At 47.4% G+C, this 14,829-nt stretch overlaps 1 protein-coding gene across 14 annotated transcripts in view; it reads right to left on the reverse strand.

The window, feature by feature from the left end:
• The window catches only part of LOC118374087 (filamin-C-like), a 109,650-nt gene that overhangs the window by 66,078 nt on the left and 28,743 nt on the right, over nt 1-14,829 (reverse strand). For all 14 annotated transcript variants that reach the window (XM_052460235.1, XM_052460234.1, XM_052460232.1 and 11 more), the window contains exon 2: nt 5,668-5,916. In XM_052460235.1, coding sequence (XP_052316195.1) covers nt 5,668-5,916 — 249 coding nt within the window. The remainder of the gene's footprint in view (nt 1-5,667; nt 5,917-14,829) is intronic.

A 14,829-nucleotide genomic window follows, 5' to 3' on the forward strand; every position in this document is an offset into this window, starting at 1 on the left:
GCTACAGTACCCAATCCAGAGCGTCCGGGTACAGTACCCAGTCCAGAGCGTCTGGCTACAGTACCCTGTCCAGAGCGTCCGGCAATTGTACCCAGTCCAGAGCGTCCGGCAACGGTCTATAGACTGGAACCTACCACGACAGGCCGCAGACCGGAACCTACCACGACAGGCCGAAGACCGGAACCTACCACGACAGGCCACAGGCCGGAACCTACCACGACTGGTCACAGTCCGGAACCTACTAGTCCGGATCCGCCAGAGTCTCTCTCCAGCCCGGATCCGCCAGAGTCTCCCTCCAGTCCGGATCCGCCAGAGTCTCCCTCCAGCCCGGATCCGCCAGAGTCTCCCTCCAGTCCGGATCCGCCAGTCTCCCTCCAGTCCGGATCCGCCAGAGTCTCCCTCCAGCCCGGATCCGCCAGAGTCTCCCTCCAGTCCGGATCCGCCAGTCTCCCTCCAGTCCGGATCCGCCAGAGTCTCCCTCCAGCCCGGATCCGCCAGAGTCTCCCTCCAGTCCGGATCCGCCAGAGTCTCCCTCCAGTCCGGATCCGCCAGAGTCTCCCTCCAGTCCGGATCCGCCAGTCTCCCTCCAGTCCGGATCCGCCAGAGTCTCCCTCCAGCCCGGATCCGCCAGAGTCTCCCTCCAGTCCGGATCCGCCAGTCTCCCTCCAGTCCGGATCCGCCAGAGTCTCCCTCCAGTCCGGATCCGCCAGTCTCCCTCCAGTCCGGATTCGCCAGTCTCCCTCCAGTCCGGATCCGCCAGAGTCTCCCTCCAGTCCGGATCCGCCAGAGTCTCCCTCCAGTCCGGATCCGCCAGTCTCCCTCCAGTCCAGATCCGCCAGAGTCTCCCTCCAATCCAGGTGCCACTCACTCCAGACTTGACCATCAGTCCAGTGGCGTCCTCTAATCCGTGGTCGGCGGTGAGGGTTCCCGCTCCAGAGACATTAAGTAAGGGTGAAGTGGAGCGGGGTCCACGTCCTGAGCCAGAACCGCCACCTCGGAGTCATGCCCACCCACACCCTCCCATATAGGTTTAGGTGTGCGGTCGGGAGTCCACATCTTTTGGGGGGGGGGGGGTGTAGTGTCACACCCTGACCTTAGTATTCTTTGTTTTATTTATTGTTTTGGTTAGGTCAGGGTGTGACATGGGTGATGTATGTGTTTTTGTACTGTCTAGGGGTTTTGTAGGTTTATGGGGTCGTTTACCATCTAGGTGTTTATGTATGTCTATGGTTGCCTAGATTGGTTCTTAATTAGAGGCAGCTGTTTATCGTTGTCTCTAATTGGGAACCATATTTAGGCAGCCATCTCCTTTGGGTATTTCATGGGTTATTGTCTATGTCTAGTTGCCTGTGTCTGCACTAGTATTGCTTCACGTTTGTTTGTTTTGTATAGTTTGTTAAGTGTTCTTCATCTGGACTGGGTACTGTAGCCAGACGCTCTGGACTTGGTCTCCTCCATTTGACGAGCGTGACAGTCTGTAGTATTCTCTTTACTAGTCCTTTTATAGTGATGTACTTATGTGTTGTGCCATAATGAAACATGTATCACATGTTTTGTACTACAATATTTAATGATTGAACGAGCAACTACACAGTGAAACTATCGGTATCTTGTGTGGGAGATATAAATTAATGTTTCTATGGTATTTTGTGATAAATTAGTTATTTGAAACAATGATTCTGCAAGTGCAAGGTTTCTTTAAAGATATGAATGCACAATGCAATGTTTTGAACATTGGACAGCCTGTGTTACAAGTGATGACCGTTTTGAGTTTTGTGTCTAGAGTTTTGAAAAATGGTCACAAGGTTCTGAAATGAGTGCCAAAGGCTTTGTAAAAACCTGTAAGTAAAAAATAGGTATTAGGTGAACAATAGATAAGTAAAGAAATAAATACAACTGTAAAAAGACAGTGGCTATATACAGGCGCCGGTTAGTCGGGCTAATTGAGATAGTATGTACATGTAGGTATGGTTAAAGTGACTATGCGTATACGATAAACAGAGAGTAGCAGTAGCGTAAAAGAGGGGTTGGTGGGTGGTGGGATGGGATGGGACACAATACATAGAGTCCGGGTAGCCATTTGATTACTTGTTCAAGAGTCTTATGGCTTGGGGGTAAAAACTGTTGAGAAGCCATTTGGTCCTAGACTTGGCGCTCCGGTACCGCTTGCTATGCGGTAGAAGAGAGAACATTCTATGACTGGGGTGGCTGGGGTCTTTGACCATTTTTAGGGCTTTCCTCTGACACCGCCTGGTGTAGGTAGAGGTCCTGGATGGCAGGCAGCATAGCCCAAGTGATGTACAGGGCTGTACACTCTGTAGTGCCTTGAGGTCAGAGGCCGAGCAATTGCCTTACCAGGCAGTGATGCAACCAGTCAGGATGCTCTCGATGTTGCAGCTGTAGAACCATTTGAGGATTTTAGTCTCATGAGGGGGAATAGGTTTTGTCGTGCCCTCTTCACGACTGTCTTGGTGTGTTTGGACCATTCTAGTTTGTTGGTGATGTGGACACCAAGGAACTTGAAGCTCTCAACCTGCTCCACTACAGCCTCGTCGGAGAGGATGGGGGCGTGCTTGGTCCTCCTTTTCCTGTAGTCCACAATCATCTCCTTTGGCAGAGAATGCACCCAAGGGGCTCCAGTGTTGAGGATCAGTGTGGCGGACGTGATGCTACCTACCCTCACCACCTGGGGGTGCCCCGTCAGGAAGTCCAGGATCCAGTTGCAGAGGGAGGTTTTTAGTTCCAGGGTCCTTAGATTAGTGATGAGCTTTGAGGGCACTATGGTGTTGAACGCTGAGCTGTAGTCAATGAATAGCATTCTCTCGTAGGTGTTCCTTTTGTCCAGGTGGGAAAGGGCAGTTGAGTGCAATAGATAGTTGAGTGCATCATCTGTGGATCTGTTTGGGCGGTATGCAAATTGGAGTGGGTCTAGGGTGTCTGGGATAATGGTGTTGATGTGAGCCATTACCAGACTTTCAAAACACTTCATGACTACAGACGTGAGTTCTTACGGGTCTGTAGTCATTTAGGCAGGTTGCCTTAGTATTCTTGGTATCTTTAGTATTCTTAGTATTCTTGGGCACAGGGACTATGATGGTCTGCTTGCAACATGTTGGTATTACAGACTCAGTCAGGGACATGTTGAAAATGTCAGTGAAGACACCTGCCAGTTGGTCAGCACATGCCCGGAGCACACGTCCTGGTAATCTGTATGGCCCCGCGGCCTTGTGAATGTTGACCTTTTTAAAGGTCTTTCTCATGTCGGCTACGGAGAGCGTGATCACACAGTCGTCCAGAACAGCTGATGCTCTCATGCATGCTTCAGTGTTGCTTGCCTCAAGCATAAAAGTGATTTAGCTCATCTGGTAGGCTTGTGTCACTGGGCAGCTCGCGGCTGTGCTTCCCTTTGTAGTCTGTAATACTTTGCAGGCCCAGCCACATAAGAAGAGCATCGGAAGTACGATTTAATCTTAGCCCTGTACTGGCGCTTTGCCTGTTTGATGGTTGGTCAGAGGGCATAGAGGGATTTCTTATATGCTTCTGGGTTAGAGTCCCGCACCTTGAAAGCGACAGCTCTACCCTTTAGCTCAGTACGAATGTTGCCTGTAATCCATGGCTTCTGGTTGGGGTATGTATGTACGGTCACTGTGGGGACGACGTCCTCGATGCACTTATAAATAAAGCCAGTGACTGATGTGGTGTATTCCTCAATGCCATCGGAGGAATCCCAAATCATGTTCCATTCTGTGCTATTAAAACAGTCATGTAGTTTAGCATCTGCTTTATCTGACCACTTTTTTATAGACCGAGTCACTGGTGCTTCCTGCTTTAAATATAGCTTGTAAACAGGAATCAGGAGGATAGAATTGTGGTCAGATTTACCAAATGGAGGGCAAGTGAGAGCTTTGTATGCGTCTCTGTGTGGAGTACAGGTGATCTAGAATTTTGCGCATTTAGCATGTTGATGGAATTTAGGTAAAACTGATTTAAGTTTCCCTGCATTAAAATTCCCGGCAACTAGGAGCGCCGCCTCTGGGTGAGAGGTTTCCTGTTTGCTTATTTCCTCATACAGCTGACTGAGTGCAGTCTTACTGCCAGCATCCGTCTGTGGTGGTAAATAAACAGTCATGAAAAGTGTGGATGAAAACTCTCTTGGCAAATAGTGTGGTCTACAGCTTATCTTAAGATACTCTACTTCAGGAGAGCAAAATCTAGACACTTCCTAGATTTCGTGCAGCAGCTTTTGTTTACAAATATACACAGACCACCCCCCCTCGTCTTACCGGAGTGTGCTGTTCTATCAAGCCGGTGTAGCGTATATCCCACAAGCTAAATATCCATGTCATCATTCAGCCACGATTCCGTTTCTGATGTCCCGTTGGTAGGATATTTGTGATCATACCTCGTTTAATTTATTGTCCAATCATTGCACTTTGGCAAGTAATATTGACATAGCGGCAGCTTCCCACTAGCCTTCTGTGGATCCTTATGAGGCACCCCGCTCTGTGTCCACTGTACATGTGTCTCTTTCTCTTGCCAATGACAGGGATTTTGTCCATGTCGGGTGTTCAAAGTACATCCTGTGCGTACTGCTTGTTGAAGGAAAAAGCGTTGTCTTATCCAAGGTGAGGTAAGTGATTGCTCTCCTGATATCCAGAAGCGATTTTTATGCGGTAAGATACGGTGGCAGAAACATTATGTACAAAATAAGTTACAAATAACATGAAAAAAAAAACACATAATAGCATAATTGGTTTGTCACATCCTGACCTTAGTTCCTTTTGTATGTCTCTATTTTAGGTTGGTCAGGGCGTGAGTTGGGGTGGGCATTCTAGGTTTTGTTCTTTTGTTTATATTTCTATGTGTTTGGCCTGGTATGGTTCCCAATCAGAGGCAGCTGTCAATCGTTGTGTCTGATTGAGAACCATACTTATGTCGCCTGTTTTCCCACTCTTGTTTGTGGGTGGTTATTTTCCGTTTCAGTGTTTTCACCATACGGGACTGTTTGGGTTTTCCTTAATTCGTTTGTTTTCGGTGTTCAGTGGAATAAATATGACGAACACTTACCACGCTGCACATTGGTCCGATATTTCCTACTCCTCCTCAGAAGAGGAAGACGACAACCGTTACATGGTTAGGTGTCCGTAAAACTGCTACCATTTCTTCCGGCACCATTTTAACATTTAATATCAACCAGTTAGTCAGCCCTGAACGTACATAACCCTTACCCCTGACCTGGTCTCATTAGGCTTGGTGTTTCAACAAGACTGTTTCAAAAACACTGGAGTTTCTCTGGAACTTCTCTGTGACACATACTTGGAATGATGGCTGAGGTTAGTGTTTAGTGTTGTTCCAGTGAATACTATGGATGATTAATCAACCCTCAAACAGCTCTCGAATGAGTTACAACCTGGAAGACTATTGTCAACAAATGAAACGTATGATGCACAGATCTTGGATCACCTCTTACAAAACTCTTACAGTTCCTACAGATTGACAACTGTGCCTGAGGTAAGGCTTTGAGGAGCAGTTTGAGTGCAGATTGTCAATCAGTGCTCCCAGGGCTTTGCCATCCATCCAGTCTAATTAACTAACACTAAACTGTTTCTGAGTCAGCTCCAAGCCAGGGAAAACAGAATGAGTCACAGATTCTGGATCAGCTCTTACCTGGGGCACAGTTGTCAACCAGGGCTCCCAGGGCCTTGCCGTCCCTCCAGTCACGGTGAAAGTTGTTGATGGGCAGCTGGGGCACCTTGTTCTGGATCCATCCCAGTAGCCTCTGCTTGGGGGTCAGCTTCTTGGCGTCCTCATCGTCCTCGTCCTCCCACATGGGCATTGAGATGGAGTAGTGCAGGATCAGAGTCCAGATCAGACCCAGGATAAGCTTCAGGTTCCCATCCACGATGGCCTTACTGTCTGTAAAGTGGGAGAGAGGGGAGGGTTAAGGTCAGGTCATTTACTAAGGTACTAATACTGAATAAAGAACATAGTAATAGACTGAAGGTATTGTGAAAAAAAAGCAATACTCCCATGAAAGCAATACTGGCCTCCTATAAATTGTCTCCCCAGGTAACTCGAGTTTAACCTTTTACTGCAGTGGGCTAAATTAGGGTCACATCGAGTGTTTCCTGGTAGTCTTAAACAAATCTACTATAAAACAAAACTATACACCTCACACACATTGTTGGGGGTCAAAAAAGGAGACACCTGTACCATGTATGATATAGAGTTCAAATGTATTCAATTTTGAGTTTGCATCCTAATATTACACTTTATTTACATCACAGACCACTAAAATATATCAAAACCGCTTGATATAGAAACACCAGATTTTCAGCAGCTTATTAAAATATTAATAACATTCCACCCATGAGGCCACTAGGTCATTTGATTGGAGGAAAGGGCTACGCCCTCTTCCATTTACAGTTACAACTTAACTCACAAACTGGGGAGCAGGTTAGGTCTAGCCCTAACCCCTTGTGTGGGGCCTCTACCGCACACACACCTGCCATCTGATTGGTCTGTTCTAAAGAGAAACAGTGTGTTGTGTGTTTACTCTGCTCTTATGAGACCCTGGCCGCCCGGCCTTATCGCCACGGTGATCACCACGGAGATCACATATAAGGGGGCAGGGGGAGATTAGGCAATGGTATCTCACTCTAGGACTCCTCAGTCACCGTCTTCATAATACTGATATTTAAGCTTCTCTTCCGGCGGCTATCCATTTGTCTTGTCTGGTTGGATGATCCCTCACACACTCATCCAGTTTCGAGGTGCATATTGAAGATATTGGAAGAACTGTCCACATTAACCTTTTGTCAGCCAACAATATGAGTAGCCCTAACGAACAGCAAAAGCACTAGCCTATGTCAATCTACTATTCCCCCATAGTACAAAGGTCCACCTATTCATTTGGAATAAATATTCCAAACATACTGTATTCTGGGGAAATTGTGGGATGCGATAGATCCCAAATGAATACAACCACATTTGTTATGCAATGTGCTGACACAACAGATCAGAATGTTGCTAAACTATTAGGTTATTTCTTCACATTATAAGCGCAGCAATGCGCACACGGTAGTGGGTGTAGCGATGTACGCTGAGAGTCAGGAAGCAAGTTCAGGGAGTGAATACATTTAAGAAATAAATGAACAAAACAAGAAACATGAACAGCGCACCGACATGAAACAGAAACAATGACGACTGGGGAAGAAACCAAAGGGAGGGATATATAAAGGGCAGGTAATCAAGGAGGTGATGGAGTCCAGGTGAGTGTCATTATACGCATAACGCTCTGGAGTCCAGGTGAGGGACAGGAGTGCGCCATAACGAGAACCTGGTGACCTAGAGGCCGGAGAGGGAACACATAACAGTAGGCTATAAACACGAATGTTCCATTAGCGGAAAACACCATTATCAAAAGTGACCACAAATGCAATTATACTTTTATTACTTTTATTATGAAGGTGCATTATGAAGGTGCATTTGTAATGATATAATAATAATATAATAATAATGGTGAAAATGATCTTCCCCAAACTTGAAACGGCTTATATATATCAGTTAAACTCTACACCCCTTGTAAAGTGGACTAATGTGCTTAATTCTAAGTTATTTGGCTACTTTAGTTCAAATCAAATCAAATCGTATTTGTCACATTCACATGGTTAGCAGATGTTAATGCGAGTGTAGCGAAATGCTTGTGCTTCTAGTTCCGACAATGCAGTAATATCCAACGAGTACTCTAACCTAACAATTTCACAACAACTACTTTATACACACAAGTGTAAAAGAATGAATAAGAATATGTATATAAAAATATATGACTGAGTGATGGTATAGAACAGCATAGGCAAGATGCAGTGGATGGTATAGAGTACAGTATATACATATGAGATGAGTAATGTAGGGTATGTAAACATTATATAAAGTGGCATTGTTTAAAGTGGCTAGTGATACATTTTTTACATCAATTTTTCCATTATTATAGTGGCTGGAGTTGAGTCAGTATGTTGGCAGCACCCACTCAATGTTAGTGATGGCTGTTTAACAGTCTGATGGCCTTGAGATAGAAGCTGTTTTTCGGTCTCTCGGTCCCTGCTTTGATGCACCTGTACTGACCTCGCCTTCTGGATGATAGCGGGGTGAACAGGCAGTGGCTCGGGTGGTTGTTGTCCTTGATGATCTTTATGGCCTTCCTGTGACATCGGGTGGTGTAGGTGTCCTGGAGGGTAGGTAGTTTGCCCCCGGTGATGCGTTGTGCAGACCTCACTACCCTCTGGAGAGCCTTGCGCTTGTGGGCGGAGCAGTTGCCATGCCAGGCAGTGATACAGCCCGACAGATTGTGCATCTGTAAAAGTTTGTGAGTGTTTTTGGTGAAAAGCCAAATTTCTTCAGCCTCCTGAGGTTGAAGAGGCTCTGCTAGGCCTTCTTCACCACGCTGTCTGTGTGGGTGGATCAATTCAGTTTGTCTGTGATGTGTACGCTGAGGAACTTAACTTACGACCCTCTCCATTACTGTCCCATCGATGTGGATAGGGGGGGGTGCTCCCTCTGCTGTTTCCTGGAGTCCACGATCATTTTTGTTGACGTTGAGTGTGAGGTTATTTTCCTGACATCACACTCCGAGGGACCTCACCTCCTCCCTGTAGGCCGTCTCGTCATTGTCATTGTCGTCTGCAAACTTGATGATTGAGTTGGAGGTGTGCATGGCCACGCAGTCGTGGGTGAACAGGGAGTACAGGAGAGGTCTGAGAACACACCCTTGTGGGGCCCCAGTGTTGAGAATCAGTGGGGTGGAGATTGTTGTTACCTACCCTCACCACCTAGGGGCGGTCCGTCAGGAAGTCCAGGACCCAGTTGCATAGGGCGGGGTCGAGACCCAGGTTTGGAGGGTACTATGGTGTTAAATACTGAGCTGTAGTCGATGAACAAACCTTATAAAAACATATAGGCCTGAGGCCTGGGCTTATGGAACATTAGCTCATGGGCTCTCATGAAGAATTTGATTCTTATTTTGAATACATTTGCATCGATGTCAGAGTGATTAGAGGGACAATAGAGTGCTGAGTACCAGGCAGTTAGCAAGTTTGGTAGTCTAATGACCATCATACTAATGACCATCAGCAGCATCAGAGCATGGAGAAGTCTATTTACCGTGACTAAATGGTCACGTGGAATTTGACTGCCTTCATGACTCATGACCACCGGTGTGACGGTGATACGGTTCCCACAACAGCCTTATCCATGAGTTGGTTCAGTCAAATAAGTACAGGGGGTGTAAGGTTGGGGGTTGGTGGGGAGGTGATGTGAGGGTGGAGGGGGGTTAAGGGGGTAGGGGAGTGGAGTTGTAGGTAGGGATGGCTAGTAGTTTGGGCTTGGACCATAAGGAAAGAGGCTTTGAATTGGAGGACTGGGTAGAGGCACTGTTGGGGTATACAGGTGTGGGGGCGAGGAGGCTGGTGTGAGAAGCTATAGGAGGACGGGCTCATTATAATGGCTGGAATGGAATAAATGGAACTGTATCATACAGATCAAACATATGGAAGTCAAATGTTTGTCTCCGTTCCATGTTTTCCATTCTAGCCATTACAAAGAGCCTGTCCTCCTAGAGCTCCTCCCACCAGCCTCCTCTGGTGTGGGGATAGGAGCTTACAGTAGTTGGGGGAGTTTGAGGTTAGTGGAAGTGGTAGGCTACGGGGAGTGATATTGAGAGCTAGGACAGATGTAGAAAGATTGATATCTTTGGCTGATGGTCTCCATTTTGGCTCAGTGAGGGGGCAGTTTCATGTTTCATTTAGCTTGCAAGGTGCTGAGAGCAGATCAGCACTAACGAACCCTGCAGAGCGATATTACTGCACCAGCAACACACCAGAAAGAGAAGACCCCTCAGGTATACTGTGCCCGTTTAAAAAAGGCAGGACTTTACATTCACACTCTCCCACTCTGACACTTCTCCTTCAGCACTCCTGAGAGAGTACTAAACACACATATGCACACACACACATTCACACACACATGCGATAAGAGAGAGCGATTCAATCCCTTCAGTGGTTTGGTCCAGGTCCAACATTTGAAAGCCTGATATTTCCGGCACTGGGGTGTGTAGGATCTGGGTCTATGGTGAGAGCATCCTGGCTTGAACAGGGACATTCCTATAGGACTGCATCAGAATGGTCAGTGTGTGCATTCATGTGTGTCCTACTGTATTGGGAGGGGACATTACCCAGACTCCCTGGCTCAGTAGTCTCGCCTGTCAACAAGGCTGTCACCCTGTCATCACTTGCAATGTTGACAATTTGCAATGTTTTTTTCTACATTACGGGACAGTTAACGACCCTTCGCATATAGGACCGCTACACCTCCACTGCTTTGAATTGATCTTGGAAAACTGCCTTCGTCTAATCTTACTCGACAAAACAAAATGTTTCCTCGTAACTTGAAGTTGAACTCGGCAAACAAACAGCTCGCAAACAACAGCCGGTGTTGATGACATGGTCCTGGAGTCCAGCAGGATCAAAGTCAACATGGAAGAACAAACAGTGGGAAAGAACAACAAACACATGACTTAAAGGCTTGGGGAAAAGGAAAGGTGCGTTTAGGGGGGAGAGGGAGGGGGACAGAATTCCAAACTGGAGCTGGGATAGGGGAATGAGAATGTTTTCTGATCATTTCCAGGGGGGTCATACAGAGGTTGAGGTTGTGGGGTATTGACGGGAACAATGAATTTGGCCCTGTCGACAAGTGTGTGTGTGTGCGTGTGTCTGTGTGTGTGTGTGAGGCATCTGTGTCTCTGGAGCCAAAGCATTAGTGTGTGATTGAATGCCTCCCTCTCTCAGTCTCATGGCGCCTGGCCTGACCCTTTACAAAATCTACTCTCTGTACAGGAGATAAGCAGTGTATCTCCCACACCCATTCAAATCATCCTGTGCCATTCACCAACCACACTGCCACATGGAGTCAAGAGAGATAATAGAACAGAGGGTGAGAATAGAGGGCATCCAATAGCTCACACTAACCCACTTCAGTTCCTCCACTAGAGCAGTAAAGCACAAAAGTACTAAGCTGCTAAAATGATTTGCTGTCTCTGTCTCTCTCTCTCTCTCTGGATCACACAATTCTCTCTCCTTCCTCCCTTTTCCTCTGTCTTCATTTTCCTCTTTATCTTTCTGGCACATTCTGTTACTCCCCTAACACATCTCACTTTCTCACTCTGTCCCCCTTTGCCTCCCCCTGTTTGTCCCTCCCTCTCTCATTCTTTCCTCTCCCTTCAACCCCCCCCCCCCTCTCCCTCTCTCTCCCTGTTCCCTGTTGTAAAGTCGCTGCTCGGAGACACAAAGCCCTGATGTCTGAACTTCACTCATAACACATTTTCTCCAGTTGGACTGGGGGGGGGGGGGCAATGTGGCCTTTCAATGTGGCCTTTCAATGTGGCCTTTCAATGTGGCCTTTCTGCCCGGAACCCATTGTTTCGCCTCCATCTCGGAGCAGAGTGACCTTTAAGGCTCTGATTGGTTTGTTTGTTTGGTTACCCCGGGCAACGCCAAACTGTAACCCACTCAAACTGACACTGACTGTAGCACTCCAATGGGCGTACAGCCTTCGCAGGAGAGGTTGTGTTAAAACAAGCCCTTGTTGTTAATGTGAAGGTGTCTGGCCCTAGTCCAGGTCTCATTCTTTCCGCTACTCTCCTGGGCTCTCTCTGTTTCTCTCTCTCGCTCTGTCTCTCTCTCTCTCGCTCCATAAACAGAATGGACAGACGTGAAGGGTCAGCAGTGAGTAGGGTGGACAGAGCTGGCGTTTGGACAGCGGCCCTTTAGAACCCAGCTCTCTGACTGGCAGATTGCTAACAGATCCCCACTGCTCCACTCTTTACTTCAGTCTATTATGGCTCTATAGTTGCTATGAAACACACTTGCACACATACATGCTGACATATAACCATGCTCACTGCACACTCACAATGCTCCACCAAATCACTGTGTATTTATTCCATGTGTCAATAGTTATATTCTTTTTATTACATTTTGTATCTTTATCTTTAACTCTGCATTGTAAGTAAGCATTTCACTGTTAGTCTACACCTGTTGTTTACGAAGCATGTGACAAATAACATTGGATTTGATGCGATCTCAGGGGTAATGAAGGCATGGGTGTGTGTGTTCTGATCTGTCCGCTCTGTCTCTAACAAATAGAGAACTAACACAAAGAGACGGATGCAGGTCAGACACCTGGCCTGTAAGAGCCAGAACAGAACAACAGAAGGCCCAGTGAAAACTAGTATTTTCAACTCTTTTACTCACTGGGGGACAATGTCAGCTAGAAGAATCCATTGAGGTATGGGCTAGATCAGAAGGAGCCTCAAGCACTTCTGTCTTCCTATGACAAGTAATAATACAGATGATTCCAACGACTTCTGGAATCCAGTTCAAAGAACAGGGGAACAGAATCCTCCCATATCAGCTAGATCAGTGCAGAACAGAAGAAAAGACAGTACAGCTTGAGTGTGTGTTTGTACGCAATGATCAGACATAGACACAATGCATAGACATCCAGACTTATTGTGTGTGTGTGTGTGTGTGTGTGTGTGTGGTGTGTAGTAGCCTAGTGATGTGTAAGGGTTGAGTCAGGAGACAGAGTTTAGTGGAGTGGGAATGATGGCACCACAGAGTGGGGAGGGGGGGGGATTCCATGAGGAAACACTACAGAACAGCTCTTGTTTCCTGCTGATGGGTTCACTTCCTCCTAGGGAAGCATTTGACCGACGCACAGCCTCACACTATCTGCTTCAGACACGTCCTGTGTGCACAGCGCTGTGGTATCTAATCACTCTGCTGTGTTTTTTCCTGCAGATAACGTTCAAGTGTGTGTGTGTGTGTGTGTGTACCCCTGTCCTAATGCCCCATAGATAAAGTGAGTGGATAGAGTGAGTGGATAGAGTGAATGGATAGAGTGAATGGATAGACTGAGTGGATCGAGTGAGTGGATCGAGTGAGTGGATCGAGTGAGTGGATCGAGTGAGTGGATCGAGTGAGTGGATCGAGTGAGTGGAGCGAGTGAGTGGAGCGAGTGAGTGGAGAGTGGAGCGAGTGAGTGGATCGAGTGAGTGAGTGGAGCGAGCGAGTGAGTGGAGCGAGTGAGTGGATAGAGTGAGTGGATAGAGTGAATGGATAGAGTGAGTGGAGCGAGTGAGTGGAGCGAGTGAGTGGAGCGAGTGAGTGGAGCGAGTGAGTGGATGGAGCGAGTGAGTGGATGGAGCGAGTGAGTGGATGGAGCGAGTGAGTGGATGGAGCGAGTGGATAGAGTGAATGGATAGAGTGAGTGGATAGAGTGAGTGGATAGAGTGAGTGAATGGATCGAGTGAGTGAGTGGATAGAGTGAGTGGAGCGAGTGAGTGGATCGAGTGAGTGGATAGAGTGAGTGAGTGGATAGAGTGAGTGAGTGGATAGAGTGAGTGGATAGAGTGAGTGGATAGAGTGAGTGAGTGGAGCGAGTGAGTGAGTGGATAGAGTGAGTGGAGCGAGTGAGTGGATAGAGCGAGTGAGTGGATAGAGCGAGTGAGTGGATAGAGCGAGTGAGTGGATAGAGTGAGTGGATAGAGTGAGTGGATAGAGTGAGTGGATAGAGTGAGTGGATAGAGTGAGTGAGTGGAGCGAGTGAGTGAGTGGATAGAGTGAGTGGAGCGAGTGAGTGGATAGAGCGAGTGAGTGGATAGAGCGAGTGAGTGGATAGAGTGAGTGGATAGAGTGAGTGGATAGAGTGAGTGGATAGAGTGAGTGAATGGATCGAGTGAGTGAGTGGATAGAGTGAGTGGAGCGAGTGAGTGGATCGAGTGAGTGGATAGAGTGAGTGAGTGGATAGAGTGAGTGGATAGAGTGAGTGAGTGGATAGAGTGAGTGGATAGAGTGAATGGATAGAGTGAGTGGATAGTGAGTAGATAGAGTGAGTGGATACTTTAGAGTCAGTGGATAGAGTGAGTGAATAGAGTGTGTGTACCCTGTCCTAATGCCCCATAGATAAAGTGAGTGGATAGAGTGAGTGGATAGAGTGAATGGATAGAGTGAATGGATAGACTGAGTGGATAGAGTGAGTGGATCGAGTGAGTGGATCGAGGAGTGGATCGAGTGAGTGGATCGAGTGAGTGGATCGAGTGAGTGGATCGAGAGTGGATCGAGTGAGTGGAGCGAGTGAGTGGAGCGAGTGAGTGGAGCGAGTGAGTGGAGCGAGTGAGTGGATCGAGTGAGTGAGTGGAGCGATGAGTGGAGCGAGTGAGTGGATAGAGTGAGTGGATAGAGTGAATGGATAGAGTGAGTGGAGCGAGTGGATGAGTGGAGCGAGGAGTGGAGCGAGTGAGTGAGTGGAGCGAGTGAGTGGATGGAGCGAGTGAGTGGATGGAGCGAGTGAGTGGATGGAGCGAGTGAGTGGATGGAGCGTGGATAGAGTGAATGGATAGAGTGAATGGATAGAGTGAGTGGATAGAGAGTGGATAGTGGTGAATGGATCGAGTGAGTGAGTGGATAGAGTGAGTGGAGCGAGTGAGTGGATCGAGTGAGTGGATAGAGTGAGTGGTGGATAGAGTGAGTGAGTGGATAGGTGAGTGGATAGAGTGAGTGGATAGAGTGAGTGAGTGGAGCGAGTGAGTGAGTGGATAGAGTGAGTGGATAGAGTGAGTGGAGCGAGTGAGTGGATAGAGCGAGTGAGTGGATAGAGCGAGTGAGTGGATAGAGCGAGTGAGTGGATAGAGTGAGTGGATAGAGTGAGTGGATAGAGTGAGTGGATAGAGTGAGTGGATAGAGTGAGTGAGTGGAGCGAGTGAGTGAGTGGATA

This window comes from Oncorhynchus keta, chromosome 13 (genome assembly GCF_023373465.1).
Source record: "Oncorhynchus keta strain PuntledgeMale-10-30-2019 chromosome 13, Oket_V2, whole genome shotgun sequence".
NCBI lineage: Eukaryota > Metazoa > Chordata > Actinopteri > Salmoniformes > Salmonidae > Oncorhynchus > Oncorhynchus keta.